The following is an 18,519-nucleotide window of genomic DNA, read 5'->3' as shown; positions in this document are numbered from 1 at the left end:
TATCTGTGTTGCAAGATATACCACCTGTGTATAGAATACCAATTTTTTTACTGCACCTAGTGAAGTAAAATCTTTTGGGCATAGCATCATTCTATTAGTCCATCTATACTGACCTCCAGCAGGTTGCAAATTGAATATAATTTTTTTCTGCATCTAGCTCTGAAAAAATATTGGGCTTCTAGCTGTGTGTGGGACTTGTTCTATTAATCCATCTATACAGACCTCCATCAGGTTGCAAACTGAATATATTTTTTTCTGCATCTACCTCTGAAAAAATATTGGGCTTCTAGCTGTGTGTGGGACTTGTATTAGTCCATCTATACTGACCTCCATCAGGTTGCAAACTGAATATAATTTTTTTCTGCATCTAGCTCTGAAAAAATATTTGGCCTTCTAGCAGTGTGTGGGACTTGTTCTATTAGTCCATCTATACTGACCTCCATCAGGTTGCAAATTAAAAATAATTTTTATCTGCATCTACAGTACCTCTGAAAAAATATTTGGGCTTCTAGCTGTGTGTGGGACTTGTTCTATTAGTCCATCTATACTGACCTCCATCAGGTTGCAAATTAAAAATAATTTTTATCTGCATCTAGCTCTGAAAAAATATTTGGCCTTCTAGCAGTGTGTGGAACTTTCTCTATTAGTCCATCTATACTGACCTCCATCAGGTTGCAAATTAAAAATAATTTTTATCTGCATCTACCTCTGAAAAAATATTTGGGCTTCTAGCTGTGTGTGGGACTTGTTCTATTAATCCATCTATACAGACCTCCATCAGGTTGCAAACTGAATATAATTTTTTTCTGCATCTAGCTCTGAAAAAATATTTGGCCTTCTAGCAGTGTGTGGGACTTGTTCTATTAGTCCACCTATACTGACCTCCATCAGGTTGCAAATTCAAAATAATTTTTTGTCTGCATCTAGCTCTGAAAAAATATTTGGCCTTCTAGCAGTGTGTGGGACTTTCTCTATTAGTCCATCTATACTGACCTCCATCAGGTTGCAAACTGAATATATTTTTTTTCTGCATCTACCTCTGAAAAAATATTGGGCTTGTAGCTGTGTGGGGGACTTGTTCTATTAATCCATCTATACAGACCTCCATCAGGTTGCAAACTGAATAAAAAAATTTTCTGCATCTACCTCTGAAAAAATATTTGGGCTTCTAGCTGTGTGTGGGACTTGTTCTATTAGTCCATCTATACTGACCTCCATCAGGTTGCAAATTGAATATAATTTTTTTCTGCATCTAACCCAGCCAATAGTTTTGGCCTAATACCACAGTTTGGCCACTCAGCTCTGCTCGGTTCCCATCCATTGTTTTTTTGTGCAAACAACTCCAGAGTTGTGAATTAGTTAACCACCAAAATGAGTGGAAAAAGGCCTGCTGCTGGTGGAAAGGGGAATAGGCGTGTTGGGAAGGGGAAAAAAGGTTGTGTCCGTGGGGTAGGTGTTAAAGCAACAGTAACATCTGCAGAAGAAAGACCATCTTCCAGCCAAACTAAAATGTCTACTTCTTTTAGCGGACAATGTGATAAGATCCCTTTCTTACGGCCACGCCAATCGCTACAAATTCCAGATGAGGCACAAAAACAGCAGGTGCTTCAACGGATATCAAGTGCTCCTTTAAGTGGGCTCTCCTCCACATCAACTTCAACATCACAAATACTCCAGTCCTCAAAGGTGTCACCCAAATCGCACTTGCTTCCTCACAGCTCCCAAATCTCCAGCTGCCCGTCTGAGTATGAGGTAGAACAGATGGTTGAGTCTGCAGAGCTGTTTACTCATACTATAGCCTGGGAATCAGAGGTCGACTCCAGCGCTTCTGTGAATCCAGACGAGGAAATGATCTGCACTGATGCCCAGAATCTTTATGAGTCGGATCCAGGACCAGACGCAGAAGGTTCTGACCATAATGTAGACCCTCATTCCCAAACTGTAACTCCTGTTGGTGGAGACAATGAGGAAGACGATGATAAGACTCAAATACCTGATTGGAGCGACAACTTTAGTTTTTTGTCAGGGTAGGAACAGGTTGGCTCTGAGGACGACGGGTGTTGTAACGCACAGGGTGATGATGATGAGGTTGGAGATCCCACTTACTGTCAACCCACAGTCAGCCAAGAGATGAGGTCAGCAGAGGAGGTGGAGGAAGATGCTAGTGACGACGAGGTCAGGTTGCGCCTTCCTGGACAGAGACGTAGTACTGGAAGCACGTCAACAACTGCATCCTCAAACACAACTCTGCCTCTCACCACAAGTCGTGGTGGCTCTTCAGGTTGCATGGGTGCTAAGCCTTGCATAGCCTGGGCATTTTTTCAGATCGATAAAGATGACCCAACTCTTGTTATCTGTAACATTTGTCAGCAAAAGCTAAGTAGAGGCCAAAAAATACATAGTTTGAGTACTTCATGCATGAACCGGCACATGGACATGAAGCATAAGTTGCAGTGGGAAGCTCAGTGTGCTACAATGCGGCCTAGCCGGCCGGGCCAACCACCGTCTGCCATATCTTGTGCATCCGCGGCCTCTTCATCCTCTGTGACTGGGGGGACAGCAGTCACACCTGTTTTGGGGCGCAGACCTGCCACCTCTTTACCCGCAACAGCCAGCGTGATTGGCAGGTCATCATTTTCTTTGGAGGTGGTAACACCAGCTGGTGTTGAGCGCTGTCCGACATCGATAGCACCACCTTTGGATCAAGGCAACCTAACATGTCCGCCTGCATCTTCCTCACAGACCGGCAGTTTGCCGGGGACACCCTTATCAACCCCGTCTAAGCACAATAGCCAGCCCTTGGTCCCTCAGATGTGGACAAGTAAAAGACCATTTCCTCCTAGCCATGAGAAAGCTAAGAGGTTGAATTTCACCATCTGCAAGCTCTTGGCTACAGAAATGCTGCCTTTCCGCCTGGTGGACACAGAGGATTTTCGAGACCTTATGTCCGTCGCAGTGCCCCAGTACCAGATGCCCAGTCGGCACTACTTCTCAAAGAAAGGTGTGCCTGCGCTCCACCAGCATGTCGCACACAACATCACCGCTTCTTTGAGAAACTCTGTGTGTGACAGGGTGCATTTCACCACAGACACTTGGACGAGTAGGCATGGACAGGGGCGTTACATGTCGCTGACTGGGCACTGGGTAACTATGGTGACAGCAGGACAAGGGGCTGCTGTCCAAGTCTTGCCGTCCCCACAAGTTGTGCGTCAATCCTCTTTATGTCAAAGTTCCTCCACTGCTTCTGCCTCCTCAACCTCCTCTCTGTCTTCCACCTGCACCCAAAGCCTGTCTGGTCATGCCACAAGCTTTCTAACTGCGCAGAAGGGATCCTGCACACCTCCTTACTATGCTGGCAGTAGGGCTCAACGTCATCAGGCGGTTTTTACATTGAAATGTCTGGGAAATGTGAGTCACACAGCTGAGGAGTTGTGGTCAGCTCTGGAGAACCAATTTCATGAATGGTTGTCTCCACTGGACCTGAAACCAGGGAAGGCCGTGTGCGACAATGCTGCAAACCTGGGTGCGGCCCTTCACCGGGGCAATGTCACACACGTGCCTTGTATGGCTCACGTGTTGAACCTGGTTGTCCAGCAATTTTTAGCCCACTATCCCAGACTAGATGGCCTTCTGCAGAGGGCACGGTCGCTGTGTGCTCACTTCCGCCGTTCGCATCCCGCAGCTCAGCGACTTACATCTCTACAGAAGTCGTTGGGCCTGCCACTTCACCGGCTAAAATGCGATGTGCCTACCCGGTGGAATTCAACTCTGCACATGTTGTAGCGACTGTGGCAGCACCGACAAGCCCTGGTGCAATACGTTCTGACGTATAGCCTGGGCCAACGAGATCCAGAGGTGGGGCAAATCATGCTGGAGGAGTGGTCTCAGATCAGGGACCTATGCACCCTTCTGCACAGTTTTGAAATGGCGACGAAGATGTTTAGTGCTGACGATGCCATTATCAGCATGACTATTCCGGTGATTTACATGCTGGAGCACATGTTAAACAGAATTCGGAGTCAGGTGGTGGCACAAGAGGAGGTGGAGGAAGTAGAGGAGGAGGAGTTGTATGCGGAAGGGCTAACATCTGCAAGGTCCAGACGGTCGGCAGCACCAAGGCGGCAGGCATGTGAGGGTGGGGGAGATGGTTTTACCAGGGCGCATGGTAGCAGCCAAACTAGTGAGGAAGGTGCAGGAGCCCAGGAAGAAGTGGAGGACGAACTGATGGAAGACTCATCAGATGAGGGAGACCTTGATCACATTTCTGTTGTGCGAGGTTGGGGGGAGAGGACAGAGGAAGGAAGCATGATTGTTACCTCGCCACCAACACAACAGGGACTTGGTGCTCCTGGATGCGCAACACACATGAGTGCCTTCTTGCTGCACTACCTGCAACATGACCCTCGAATTGTGAGAATTAGAAATAATCCTGACTACTGGGTTGCCACACTGTTAGATCCCCGGTACAAAAGTAAATTTGCAGAAATTATTCCTGCCATAGAAAGGGATGCACGCATGCAGGAGTATCAGCAGAGACTGTTGCAGAATCTTACATGTGCTTTTCCACAAAATACCAGTGGTGCACGTAGTGAATCTCACAGTTCCAACTTGCCAACCGTGGGACCGTCAAGTGTTCAGCACTCAAACCGTAACAGAACCACAGTATCTGCTGGTAACATCAATTTTGCGGAATCATTTCACCACTTTTTTAGCCCATCCTTTGCAAGGCCACAGGAGACAAGAAGTCTGACACATAGTCAACGCCTAGAGACGATGGTACAGGAGTATCTCCAAGTAAACATTGAAGCCACGACTGTGTCACTGGACCCTTGCTCTTTTTGGGCTTCCAATCTGGATAAATGGCCGGAGCTAGCCACTTACGCCTTGGAGATCTTGTCATGCCCCGCAGCCAGCGTTCTGTCTGAACGTGTGTTCAGCGCTGCTGGTGGTGTGCTGACAGATAAGCGCACGCGGCTCTCCACTGATAATGTAGACAGACTCACGTTCATAAAGATGAACAAATCATGGATCCGAAACGACTTTTCTACCCCTGTGTCATCCTGGGGAGAGTAAAAGCTTGATGATTGGTTAAAATCACCCTACCAACCGTTTTAAGCTTTCAAATTACTAATCATGTTTATCTGTATCTTGGCTGGAAAATAATTTGGGCTTTGTAGCAGTGTGCAGCACTGATTCTATTAGGCCATCTATAATAAGCTCCACCAGATTTAAAATTACTAATCATGTTTATCTGTATCTTGACTGGAAAATAATTTGGGCTTTGTAGCAGTGTGCAGCACTGATCCTATTAGGCCATCTGTACTAAAGCTTCACCAGATTTAAAATTAATAATAATTTTTAGCTGCATCTAGCCCGGAAAATAATTTTGGGGCTCCGAGATGCGCAAGGCACATAAGTGCCTTCTTGCTGCACTACCTGCAGCATGACCCTCATATTGTCAGAATTCGAAGTAATCATGACTACTGGGTTGCCACACTCTTAGATCCCCCAAACTTTTCGATCAACCTTTTCATTTTAATAAAGACCAAAAAAATGGTCATTTTTGAAATTATAAGCATTAGCAGGTTGTTAGAAACTGAAATCAAACAGTTTTCAACTCAAAACTTTATTCTAGGTGATGTTACATTTTCACATAGGACCCCTTGTTCGAAAGGAGCTTCTGAACTCTCTCGTCCATTGAATTTGTCAGGTTTGGATGGTTTCTGCTTCAATTGTTTTGCATGAGGACAGAATACCCTCCCAGAGCTGTTGCTTAGATGTGAACTGCCTCCCGCCATCATAGACACTCCTTTTAATGATGCTCCAAAGGTTCTGAATGGTGTAGAGGTCAGGGGAGCATGGGGGTCACACCATAAGTTTGTCCCCTTTTATGCCCATATCAGCCAGAGATGCAGATGTTTTATGTGCAGCATGAGATGGTGCATTATCATGCAAAAAAATGATCTTGCTGTGAAATACACGGTTCTTCTTCTTGAACCATGGCAGGAAGTGCAGTTTGAGAAAATCCACATACATTATGGAGTTCATCTTTAGCGCCTTCAGGGATCCTAAAGGGGCCGACAATCTCTCTCCCCATGATTCCAGCCCAAAACATTACTCCACCTCCTCCTTGTTGGTGCTGTAGCCGTGTTTGCGTGGGGTGTCCATCAACCAGCCATCCTCCACTCCATCCATCTGGACCATCGAGCGCTGCACGGCACTCATCCGTGAACAAAACAGTTTTGAAATCAGTCTTCATGTAATGTTTGGCCCACTGGAGCCGTTTCTGCTTGTGTGAAGTGGATAGAGGAGGTCGACAGGATGGCGTATGCACAGCTGCAAACCTCTGAAGGACCCTGCATCTTGTTGTTCGGGGGACGTTGGAGGCACCAGCAGCTTCAAAAACTTGTCTGCTGCTATGACAAGGCTTTTTTGCCGCTGCTCTTTCAACCTGACGTAATTGCCTGTAGGAAAGAGTCCTCAATTTGCCCTTATCAGCACGCACACGTGTGTACTGTGAATCAGCTACATACTTCTTGATTGCCAATACACTTCATCCTGATCATCGCACAATGTTGATTGTAGTCATGCCTTGACCTAAACACTCCACAATTTGTTGCTTCTCAGCAGCCGACACATCCTTTTTCTTTCCCATTTTGGCAGAAAATGTAGGCTGCTTAATAATGTGAGAGAGCCTTCTTAAGTAGTCTTGCCTTTCATTGGACACACCTGCCAAACTAATTAGCACAGGTGTCTGCAATTGCTTACAGTGATATAAAGAGCCCTGACACACATCACCATCAATGAGTTTAACTGACAAACAAACAAATTCTTCCCTTATCACTCCTAAACACTTTTTGCATAATAATTTGGAACACAGTGTACATGTGCTTTTCCACAAAACACCAGTGGTTCACGTAGTGAATCTTACAGTTCTAACTTGCCAACCGTGGTCTGTATGGAGTTGTTCAATAAAGGGCCCAAAATTAAGATAATATAGATGGGAGAGGTCTCTATGAATAGGAATTCCTAAGTATTTGATACCCTGTGAGGGCCAGGCAAAGGGAAAGTTGGACTGGATGGAATTCTATATGGATTTGGGGAGGGAGACATCGAGGGCCTCAGACTTCGCTGCATTGATTTTAAAATTTGACCATGTAACAAAGTGATCTATTTCAGCCATAACAGCATGGATGGATATATGTGATTGAGTGATATATACTAGGACATCATCAGCAAATAGAGAGCACTTGTACTCGGTGCCTCCCACCTCAATCCACCTAATATTGGGCTTATGGCGAATTGATGAGAGCAGGTGCTCCGTCACTAAGATGTATAAGAGAGGGGACAGAGAACATCCCTGCCTTGTCCCATTGGTGATTGTGAAAGGTGATGAAAATGTTCTGACGCGCCCCCTGGGCCTTGGGACACCCGGAGCCGGACCCTTTTTGGTGGATGCTGGTGGTTGTAGTCTCCGTGGCGGCGACCCGGTTCCGTGGCTCAGGGCGGTCAAACCAGTGGCGGAACTATTTATGTGGTTTTGATGTTTAAATGTCCGACTACGCCACCCGTGGATTGCGGTCAGAGTGAACCGCCGCTCCAGGGCAGACCGCTGAGGCTGGTGTTGTGGGTGCAGCAGAGCGTAGCATAACTCCCCACGGGAGGAGTATAGCCTCAGGGCAGTGTATGCAGAGGATGGGGGTGATGGTGCAGGGCAGCAGCAGTAACGACACGGAGTCAGTGATGCAGTCCAGGGCCTTTACTCACAGTTCTTATTATCCAGACCACGTCTGCAGGTAACGGCTGCCCACGTCGTACTGTGCTCACCAGGTGAGGGGCTCAGACAACTCCCAGATAACTTTGGAGCGCTTCACAGGACCCCCTTTGTGTGTCCTTTGTCTGGCCTTTCTTACCAACCCTTCTGTCCGGCTGCCTCGGGCCTCCTCTTGGTAAACTTGGCGCCAGTTTCCCTGACCCTATGTGGTGCCTTCCTAGCGGGTGTAGCGAGGGGCTGCGCCACATAAAATGTCACAGCCTCCTGTTTCTAGCTGAGGGTCGTTTCCTGCCTCCACTAGTTTCGGGGACCGGTCTCCCCCTTTGGCCTGACCCCTCCACGCAGGTGGATTCGGGCGTGCGGTGGCGACTCGCCCGTCCGCACCCCTGGGATCCCTTCGTTCCTCGTTCCTGGAGCCTTCTCCGCTCCTCTTCCTTCCTTCTCCCTCTTCCAGGCCTGGGCCTCTGTTACTAGGCCCGCCTCCGGAGCAGAGCTCATGCAGAGTCCCTGCTCCCTGCCACTTCTGCTCAGACTTCTCTGCACTGAACTAAGATGGTGCCCACCTTTTATACTCCCTTCTCAATGCACCCAGGAACTGCTTCCTCCCTGCTCCTGCACTACAGGGTTCCCCTTCCTCAGTGTTCCCTCCCCCCACTCCAGCCAGGGACAGGGACTGTCGTGCCCATCTCAGGGGCATATTGGTCGCCCTGCCCCACGGCAATGTGGTGTAATGCATGCAGGTGTCGGGTCCTGATCCACACTACATCCGTACCTGAGAGTGAGATATCACACCTCTGGGTGAGGTGCAATACCTCTGTAGCAACCGAGCCCTCAGGGTGCTACAGTTCCATTTATCTTCAGCCTAGGTGACGTATTGCGATACAGGGCCATGATTTTGGCTATAAAAGGGTCCCCTAGACCCCTACCCCAAGCTTTTTAAGAGAATCATATATGGCGTGCCAGGAGACTCTATGGAATGCTTTCTCAGCATCCAACGAGAGTATCTAATTACAAATTTTTAACTGCATCTAGCCCAGGAAATACTTTGTGCCTAGTAGCAGTGTCTGCTAGTCAGCGGATTATCCCCGCTGTTAAGCAAGCTACACCACCTGTAGTTTGGACACTTAATTTTTTCAAAGGAAATGCTTCGGGACCACGGGATACTCAGTGAAGAGCATCAGGAGGCACCCCAAGGCATAGGGGCTGGGACTGGCAGTAGGATGCCTTGCGGTGGACAGCCGAGCTTGATCCTTATAAAAGCTTTTTAACTGCAGCAGCTTTAGTGGACGCTACTGGAGCTGGAATTACGCGGCTGCTGGCATGAGACTTGCCCTCCAATAGATCCTTGTAAATGGATTTAAAGTGTATTCATTCAAATTAGAGAGACAATTTAAATTAAAAAGCTTAGAGCTGCCTCCACCACAGGGGGGCTCGCTCGACCCACCAGCGGACAGGCACCAGTATTGGGAGAGGGGGGCTGGCCGTGAGGGTTCACCGCGGATCTGGCACAAACCCGGCGACGCGGAGGTGGCACGGGCAGGAGCGGACTGAACGTGTCGGCTTCTCATTTTTTGGATTTTAGAAGGGCATGACATGCCTATATCTGTGTCTCCCCCTCCTTTTACTCCTCCACCTCTTTTCTTTTCGCATGACTATATGTACTTGTCACTTTTCCATGTGTTAGTTGTGTCTTCTGAGCAGTTTGTCAGCTTTTGGACACCTTTGAAGGTGTTTTCTATGTGTTTCTATGTGTTTTTGTTTGCCTGCCATTGGTTTTAACGGTGTTCGAAGGTGTTCGACGAACAGTTCGACGAACAGTTCGGCGAACACACGGGTGTTCGACGAACCGAACCGAACTCGAACACTACGGGGGTGGCTCAACACTAATAAAGACACAATGTCTCACCATGCTGGTAAACTAGGCACTTCACCAATTCTGAGGGCTCACACAGATGACATATGCAATTGTTATATTACATACTATATTCCATGTGTTCTTCACTGCCTAATCGGAGTTGTAGTCACTCCAACCTGTCCTTTCCCATTTCCTGTTTATTTTTGCTATGTGTAGATCACTTATTTGATGCTCTCCCTGCTCTTACCCCCATGGCATTGTACCCAGCTTTGACCTTTATGCCAGATCTACATAACTTTTTTTTATCTATATCTTTTTTTTGGGCGACATAGCCATTTGAGGGCCTGTTTTTCTCAGGATGAAAATAAATAAAGTCCAATTTATCTAGACGATATTCACATAGGTTGTCACCACCAATTACATAACTATTAGAAAATAGGAAGCATACTGAAGGAGTGAAAGAATGTGAATAAAATTTAACTTTTAATAATTAGGCTAAAACTATTAGTAAAACAAGAAATCATACATCTGTAGAGGATGTATATTGGGCCACTGCTGTATTGAAGTACAGACAGGTGTGACCCACGAGGTCCTGAATTTAATGTGACAGCACTGTATCAAGGTAATTCCACAACCAATGTCCCTACAATTACATGGTTGGGTATTATATACAGTACAGACCAAAAGTTTGGACACACCTTCTCATTTAAAGATTTTTCTGTCTTTTCATGACTTTGAAAATTGTACATTCACACTGAAGGCATCAAAACTATGAATTAACACATGTGGAATTATATACTTAACAAAACCGGTTCCCTGGCCTTTTGGATGTTTAATGTGGTGTTTTTTCCACCATGCACAGCAACCTTCAAAAACATCTCTTGTCAATTTTCCTCTTTCCTCCACGTCCAGGGAGGTTCTTGACGGTTCCCTGCTTGGTAAACTTCTTCATAATATTGCACACTGTTGAAACTGTCATACCAAGGTCTTTGGTGATGGCCTTATACCCTTTGGAAGACTTGTGTTTGCTAATAAAAGCAGTTTTGATGTCCTCAAACAGCTCCTTTGTTTTCACCATTGTGACAAAGGAACAGGGCCTACCATGCGGCTTTTTAAAACACTGAAATCATCATTCATTGGCTAATTCATGTCACATGGGCACAGATAATCACAGGTGAATCTCTTTTGTAATTTACCACAGGCGAGTCAAAATGCGTTTCCATACTAAATTAATGTAAAGGGTGCCAATGCCAGTGTCACTGTAAGGGGGAAGACCGGGGTGTAAGTACTGTCAGAGCTAGGGATCCGGAACTGCCGGGGCTGTGCATCTGGTTGCAGGGGGAAGACAGACTGCGAGCACAGGAGTCAGGTGACTGGGAAGCTGGGGGCGTGTCCAGAGTGGACCGGCGCATCTCGGGTATGAACATTGCCTGGTAATGACAGACCACTTCACCAAGTTTGCGATAGTGACCCCGACCAGAGACCAGACCACCGAGTCAGCTGCGCAGGCCATCTGCCGAGACTTCATTCGGGTGTACGGCTGCCCAAAGAGGATTCATTCCGATCAAGGCGCCTGCTTCCAAGGCCGGGTGATGGAAGAGCTGCACCGGTTGTACAAGATTGAGAAGTCACGGACTACTCCTTACCACCCTCAAGGAAATGGGGCCTGTGAACACTTTAATCGGACACTGATCCAAATGCTCCGCACATTGGAGGAAGATCGGAAGGTACGGTGGCCTGAGTTTGTGGCCGAGCTGGTGTGGGTCTACAACCGAGTGAATAGTATGACGGGGTTCACTCTTTATACCTTGCTGTTCAGGCGAAAGGGGTGAGAGATTACCGAGTTAGAGCTGGACCCCGAGGAGGACTACCCACGGACGGGGGTGTCTTCCTGGGTCCGGGAACATCGGCATTGACTGCAGACCCTCCGACGGTTGGTACAACAAAAGTTTCAGGAGCTCGAACATCATGAGACATTGCCTCTTCGAGGCACAGCTCTGAGGCCTCGGGAACGGGTGTTGGTTCGGGACAGGCGGCCCTGGGGCAAATTGAGAAGGCGGTGGGAACGGACTCCGCACCGAGTGAAGCGCAGGATTGGCGCTGAAGGACCTGTGTATGAAGTTCAACCCGAGGGGGCTGAAGGAGCCCCTACCAGAGTGGTTCAACGTAGTATGCTGCGACCCTGTCTGTCTAAAGATGACGAGGATGGAGAAGAATCACCTGCTTCTAGAGAGGGTCCTCTCACAGTTGCCCCAAGCCACGATGTGGACGAAGAAGAGTTGTTGATTCTTCCTCCGAGCCCCAGCACTCGATTACCTGCAGTCCCCAGTGCAGGCGGCGAGGGAACAACATCAGTTGAAGCCACCGGGCAGGCGGAGATTGGAAATCCGAGTGACCCTGCACCCCCCATTGGTCAGACTGAGTTACGCCGGTCAGAACGGACAACAGCAGGAGTGCCTCCTCACCGTTATGAACAAGATCAATTCATATGGTACCGTATCATCCAGTAAGTCCAAGAATGTGAACGTTTGATGAAGGAACTCTCGCCCGTGGAATGGCGAGTTAAAGGAGAGCGGGAGTGTAAGGGGGAAGACCGGGGTGTGAGTATTGTGAGAGCAAGGGATCTGGAACTACCGGGGCCGTGCCTCTGGTTGCAGGGGGAAGACAGACTGCGAGCACAGGAGTCAAGTGACTGGGAAGCTGGGGGCGTGTCCAGAGTGAGAGCTGGGAGGTCAGGTGACCAAGAGACTGGTGGCGTGGGTAGAGAGAGGAAGAGATGAGGACGTTTGCGTGGGAAAGCGGAGCTGGGTCCTGCTTAGCAGAGCAGTGTGAAAGGGTCCAGGCTCCTGGCTCCAGGACTGGGAGCAAGAGCCGAGTGCAGTGGACCGGAGGAGTCAAGCCGACTAGAGAAGAGACGCAGGGTCTGTGGAGCCGAGCACGTGAGGTGCTGTATTATGGACTAGGGGCTCAGCGGGTAAAACCGGAGACTGCCCATTGCCGCCAGAAGACGGAGCATTGTTTGGGTGGGGAAGCCTGAAGAAATCAACATCGGCCTCAGCTGGCAACTGCCTTGTGGAGGAAAAGAGTCAGCGAAGTGTAAAAACTGTAGTTTACAACCGGTTCGACTCTGCTACATCTAGTTAAACTGTGAACTGTCAGTTAGAGACTTCTACTTGCTATTTCCCTTGTTTTTCCCCATATTTTCCCCTGATACTCCCTGCGTGGAGATTTACCCTGTTATCATAAACTTCCCCTGTTTATTAACCCTGTATTGGCTGCTCTGTGTTTCTGTGTCACTGCATCTAAAGTACCCGTGTTACATCACAGCAGGCTTTAGGTTTTTCTATTTTTCCCTCCAATTGTTTTTTGCTTTAAATTGTTTATCATTTTCTCTTTTGTATTTAACACGAGTGCTCTATGCAAAAAAGTTTACTTGATTAATTTTTTCAGGCGATATTCTACATTATGTACTTAAACTTCATAAGTGCCAATAATGATGAGCAGGACTGTACGCCATATGTCATGAAGGGGTTAAAGGGAATCCATCATCTGATTTATGCTGCCCGAAAAACGTGAATGAGTCAGCGTCTGGCTGTACAATTGCAGCCATGTATGTTGTATTCTGAAACACTGCAGTTTTCAGAGTAAAACTACTTTGATCCCTTTGGGAAATGTCATACTGTAGTAATGACTATGTTTTATGCTTTTGCATTATCATTGATGTCTTCTGATATTAAACTATATATTTTATCTATTTCTAAAACTTACTTTTCTTTCAGGGATATAAATATTTATATTTAACGCCTCAAGACTACAAGAAAGTCAGTGCCCTGAATTCTGTTCATTGTGAGCATGTGGAAGATGAAGGAGAATCAAGGTAACTACATTTTAAGTGTATCTAAAATATGAGCTACAGGTTTCTGAACTGTACAAACAAGGGATACTTGTATCTCAAGACAAGTTTGCATCATGGTCCAGTAAACTTAAAAGCTATGGGCATGTTTAAAAGAAAAACGATCAGACCATATACCTACTTTTGCTGTTTCATACATGTTTCGCAAACAATCACAGCCTCTGTTGTGTAAATGTGGCCTAAAGCTTGCAGATTTGCAAGGAATATTAATTGGCAAAAGCTGAATATTTCTAATGTGCTTTTTTTGGGGGGTGCAGAGTATGGCAAAATATTTTTTTTTCATTAAAAATTTTGGTTTGACGCAAATCGCAATACTGCAAAGCCTCGAATTGCCTGCAAAAGGCATGTTTAACACTCTAAGGTCTATTAAATCTCTTTAATGCAAACGCAGCATTAGAAATGTGAACAATATCTGGCTAGGGGAAAACAGAAATATAAACGCAACTATTTTGTTTTTGCTCCCATTTTTCTTGAGCTCAACTCAAAGATCTAAGACTTTTTCTGTGTACACAAAAGGCCTTTTTCTCACAAATATTATTTACAAATTTGTCTAAATCAGTGTTCATGAGCACTTCTCCTTTGCCGAGATAATCCATCCACCACTTCCCTCACACAGTGCAGTACATCTCCTTCAAACAGAGTTGATCAGGTTGTTGCTTGTGGCCTGTGGAATGTTGGTCCGCTCCTCTTCAATGGCTGTGCGAAGACCTTCCATGGCCAGCATACTCAACGGACATGTCACCTGTTGAGCATGTTTGGGATGCTCTGGATTAGCGTGTACAACAACGTGTTCAAGTTCCTGCCAATACCAAGCTACTTTGCACAGATGAAGAGGAGTGGACCAACATTCCACAAGCCACAATCAACAACCTGACCAACTCTATGTGAAGGAGATGTGCTGCACTGCGTGAGGCAAATGGTGGTCACACTAGATACTAAATGGTTTTCTGCCCAGGTCACCCAGTACTGTAAAACTGCACATTTTAGAGTGACCTTTTATTGCGGCCTCCCTAAGGCATACCTGTGCAATAATTATGCTGTCTAATTAGCATCTTGATATGCCACATCTGTGAGGTAGATGGATTATCTTGGCAAAGGAGAAGTGCTCACTAACACAGATTTAGACAAATTTATGAACAATATTTTTGAGAAAAAGGCCTTTTGTGTACATAGAAAAAGTCTTAGATCTTTGAGTTCAGCTCATGAAAAATGGGAGCGAAAGCAAAAGTGTTGCGTTTGTATTTTTGGTCAGTGTAGTAACACACTGCAAACAGAAAAAGCTGTGGCTTTTTCATGAGGGATGGAACAAAAATTATCTGTTTGGGATGTATCAATCAAGAACTTTGTTCTTTGCTATATAAATAAGTGACCGATTTTCACAGGCCATTGATCTAAGGGGTAAAGTTTTTCTTCTTCACACTCCCGATGACAAAAAAAGTAAGTAACTGGAATGCTATGTTGATTGGTAAGGGAGATGTGTCACCAGTCAGCAGTATTGTTGTTGAGCTTACTGATAAATTGGACTTTTCTTGTGTGAATATACTTTGTTTTTCAAGAGGTTAGGGAGAAATAAAAAAAAAAAAAATTTGTAACCCTAAAAAGCTACTTTGCTAGATAGGTATACACTAAGAAAGGAAGGTGTGGCAAAAGCACTCAGTATTTTTGTGGAGAGTACGGTTGTTAAATTGTACTAGTAAACCAACTACGTAAAACGTTTGGCTTTTTTTTTTATTCAATTCTCCTTGTCCTGACAAAAAAATCCACCGTTGCACCATAAAACCAGTCCAAGGAGGGGAAGGATTTTTTAATTTTTGCAAACCTGTTTTACTAGTCCAATTTTTCAACCATATACCCTACAACAGTACTACACGCTGCAGCCGCATGTTCCTTTCTGGGCATGAACCTATGGTGTCTACCAACATTTTTACTGAAAAATCTTTTCTTTTTTTCTCTAAACCTAATATTATAACATTTTGTAAAGTCCCAGTGAGTTAAAGATGCTCATCACATTCCTAGATGAAATCCTTAACGGTGTAGTTTGCAAAATTGTATCACTTACAGGGGGTTTGCTGCTCTTTGTTACCTCGGGTTTTACAAATGATACATGGCATCCCCAATCTGTTCCAGCCAAACTTTCACCCCAAAAATCAAATATTGCTTCTTTACTTCCAAGCTACTACCATGTTCCCAAACATTAGTTTCCGACCACAAATAGGATATCGGTGAACTAGTGAGAAATGGCACAACACATTGTGGGATTAATTTTCTCTTGTTACCTTTCCAGCCGAATTTGCACTCCAAAAAATTAAATAGCAACCCTTCCCTTCATCATAGTTTTATCGTGTGCCCAAACAAAAAGAGGAAGAGGAGGAGTGCTTCATCCTGCATTGTTCTCAGTTTATATACATACTGTGTATATATATGTATGTATATGTATATATATATATATATATATATATATATATATATATATATATATGTATGTATATATATATATATATATATATATATATATATATATATATATATATATATATATATTTATATATATATATATATATATATATATATATATATATTAGTACAGACCAAAAGTTTGGACACACCTTCTCATTTAAAGATTTTTCTGTATTTTCATGACTATGAAAATTGTACATTCACACTGAAGGCATCAAAACTATGAATTAACACATGTGGAATTATATACTTAACAAAAAAGTGTGAAACAACTGAAAATATGTCTTATATTCTAGGTTCTTCAAAGTAGCCACCTTTTGCTTTGATGACTGCTTTGCACACTCTTGGCATTCTCCTGATGAGCTTCAAGAGGTAGTCACCGGAAATGGTTTTCACTTCACTGGTGTGCCCTGTCAGGTTTAATAAGTGGGATTTCTTGCCTTATAAATGGGGTTGGGACCATCAGTTGTGTTGTGCAGAAGTCAGGTGGATACACAGCTGATAGTCCTACTGAATAGACTGTTAGCTGCTTTTTTCTTGCCATAATACAAATTCTAAGTAAAGAAAAACGAGTGGTCATCATTACTTTTTAAGTATATAATTCCATATTAATTCATAGTTTTGATGCCTTCAGTGTGAATGTACAGTTTTCAAAGTCATGGAAATACAGAAAAATCTTTAAATGAGAAAGTGTGTCCAAACTTTTGGTCTGTACTGTGTATGCATGTATGTGCGTATATATATATATATATATAACTGAGGACAATGCAGGATGAAGTACTCCTCCTCTTCCTCTTTTTGTAACCCCTCCCTCCCTCTCTCACTCTGGCAAAGGGCTGTAAAAGAAGGGTCAAATTCATTTTTTCCATACACCTAAAGAAGGCTGGAAACAGCCGAAACACGTTGTGTATATAGGTTTTATTGTTGTATATTAGTTTAGAATAAAATAAAAAAAATTACTTGCGAGCAACCTGAAGTTCCTGCACCTTGATCTCAGTTGATGGCAAAGACAGTGCCATTGTAAAAATGACAAATTTCGGGTTAATGCAAAATTTTAGCAAAAACATTTTTTTTTTTCCTTCCAGTTTTCATTAATTCCTGTGAAGCACCTGAAGTGTTAACAAATGTTCTGAATGTGGTTTTGAATACTTTTTGGGGTGCAGTTTTTAAAATGGGGTCTTGTTTGAGGGGCATCTGTCAGAAAACCTGCAAAGTTACTTCAAAAGTGAAGTGGTCTGTAGAAAAACATGTTTTGTAAATTTGAAAAATTGCTGCTGAACTTTTAACCCTTCAAACATCCTAATAAAAAAGTTGTGTAATACAAAATGCTGATTTAAATTAGACGTAAGTATTTTGTGTGGTATGATTGTTTTAAAGGCATAAAAATTCAAGATTTGAAAACCGCAAATTTTTCCAAATTTATATCAAATTTTAGATATTTTTTGATGACCCCCATCTGATGATCCCAGGGTACAGCTTGTTGTTAGATCCTGCTAATAGCAGGGTCTAACAGGCTGAGTCAGTGAGACACAGATAGGTCTCAGGTCCTTCAGTACATGAGTACTGCACTGCTTGAGACCGGTAATCAAAGTAAAATATACTTTGACTCAGTGAAAAAGCAAAAAAAAAAAAAACCCGCAAAAAAAAGTACAAAAATTCTCGAAAAGCTGTTTCACCACTAAAAACGCAGCCTTTGTGTTAAACATAATTGGTATCGTTGTGTCCAAAATAACCCGAACTAAACAGCTGTTGCGTTATTTATTCCGTACAGCGAGCACCACAAAGTAAGAGTAAACACATCAAATGTTGCTTTTTTCATCATACTGACAAACTGAAAATGTTATAAAAAGCAATCAAAAAGTCATTTCTAAAAAAAAAAATAAAAAAATGGTACAAACGAAAACAAGCCCTAATATGGCTTATTCGGTCAAAAAAAATAAAAAAAAGTCACAGCTCTCAGAATGACTATGCAAAAAAAACAAATTTTTGTAAAATATTGTTTTAGTGTGTAAAAGCAGCAAAGCATAAAAAAAATTATATATGATATCGCTATAATCATACTGACCCGAATAATAAATCAGTCTTAACACTTTACCGCACGGTGATCGTGCAAAAAGAAATAAAAAACAATAACTGAATTGCTGGTTTTTGTTCATTCTGTGTCTGAAAAATCTGAATAAAAAGTGATCAAAAAATGTTATATACCCCAAAATGGTACCAAAAAACTTCAACTCCTCCTGCGAAAAATAAGCTTGCATACAGCACACTTCGCCAAAAAATAAAGTTACAGCTCTCAGAATATGACGACGAAAATTTTTTTTTTTTTTACGAAAAAGCATTTTTACTGTATGATAGTAGCAGAACATAAAAAATATATAAATCACTGGGATCGCACCGACCCGAAGAATAAAGCAGTCTTATCTCTAATGAATCTGGAAAAAAAAAACAACTATTCTTATACTGCTGTTTATTTGTTCATTCTGACTCCCAAAAATCGGAATAAGGCTTGGTTCACATTTA

At 44.0% G+C, this 18,519-nt stretch overlaps 1 protein-coding gene across 2 annotated transcripts in view; it reads left to right on the top strand.

The window, feature by feature from the left end:
• ACACA (acetyl-CoA carboxylase alpha) overlaps positions 1-18,519 on the top strand; it is a 486,736-nt gene that overhangs the window by 267,962 nt on the left and 200,255 nt on the right. For both annotated transcript variants that reach the window (XM_073666704.1, XM_073666703.1), the window contains exon 43: positions 13,409-13,506. In XM_073666704.1, coding sequence (XP_073522805.1) covers positions 13,409-13,506 — 98 coding nt within the window. The remainder of the gene's footprint in view (positions 1-13,408; positions 13,507-18,519) is intronic.

This window comes from Phyllobates terribilis, unplaced genomic scaffold (assembly GCF_046119375.1).
Source record: "Phyllobates terribilis strain yellow unplaced genomic scaffold, ASM4611937v1 Scaffold_2__4_contigs__length_985480577, whole genome shotgun sequence".
Taxonomy (NCBI): Eukaryota; Metazoa; Chordata; class Amphibia; order Anura; family Dendrobatidae; genus Phyllobates; species Phyllobates terribilis.
This window is presented reverse-complemented; position numbering and strand designations above follow the sequence as displayed.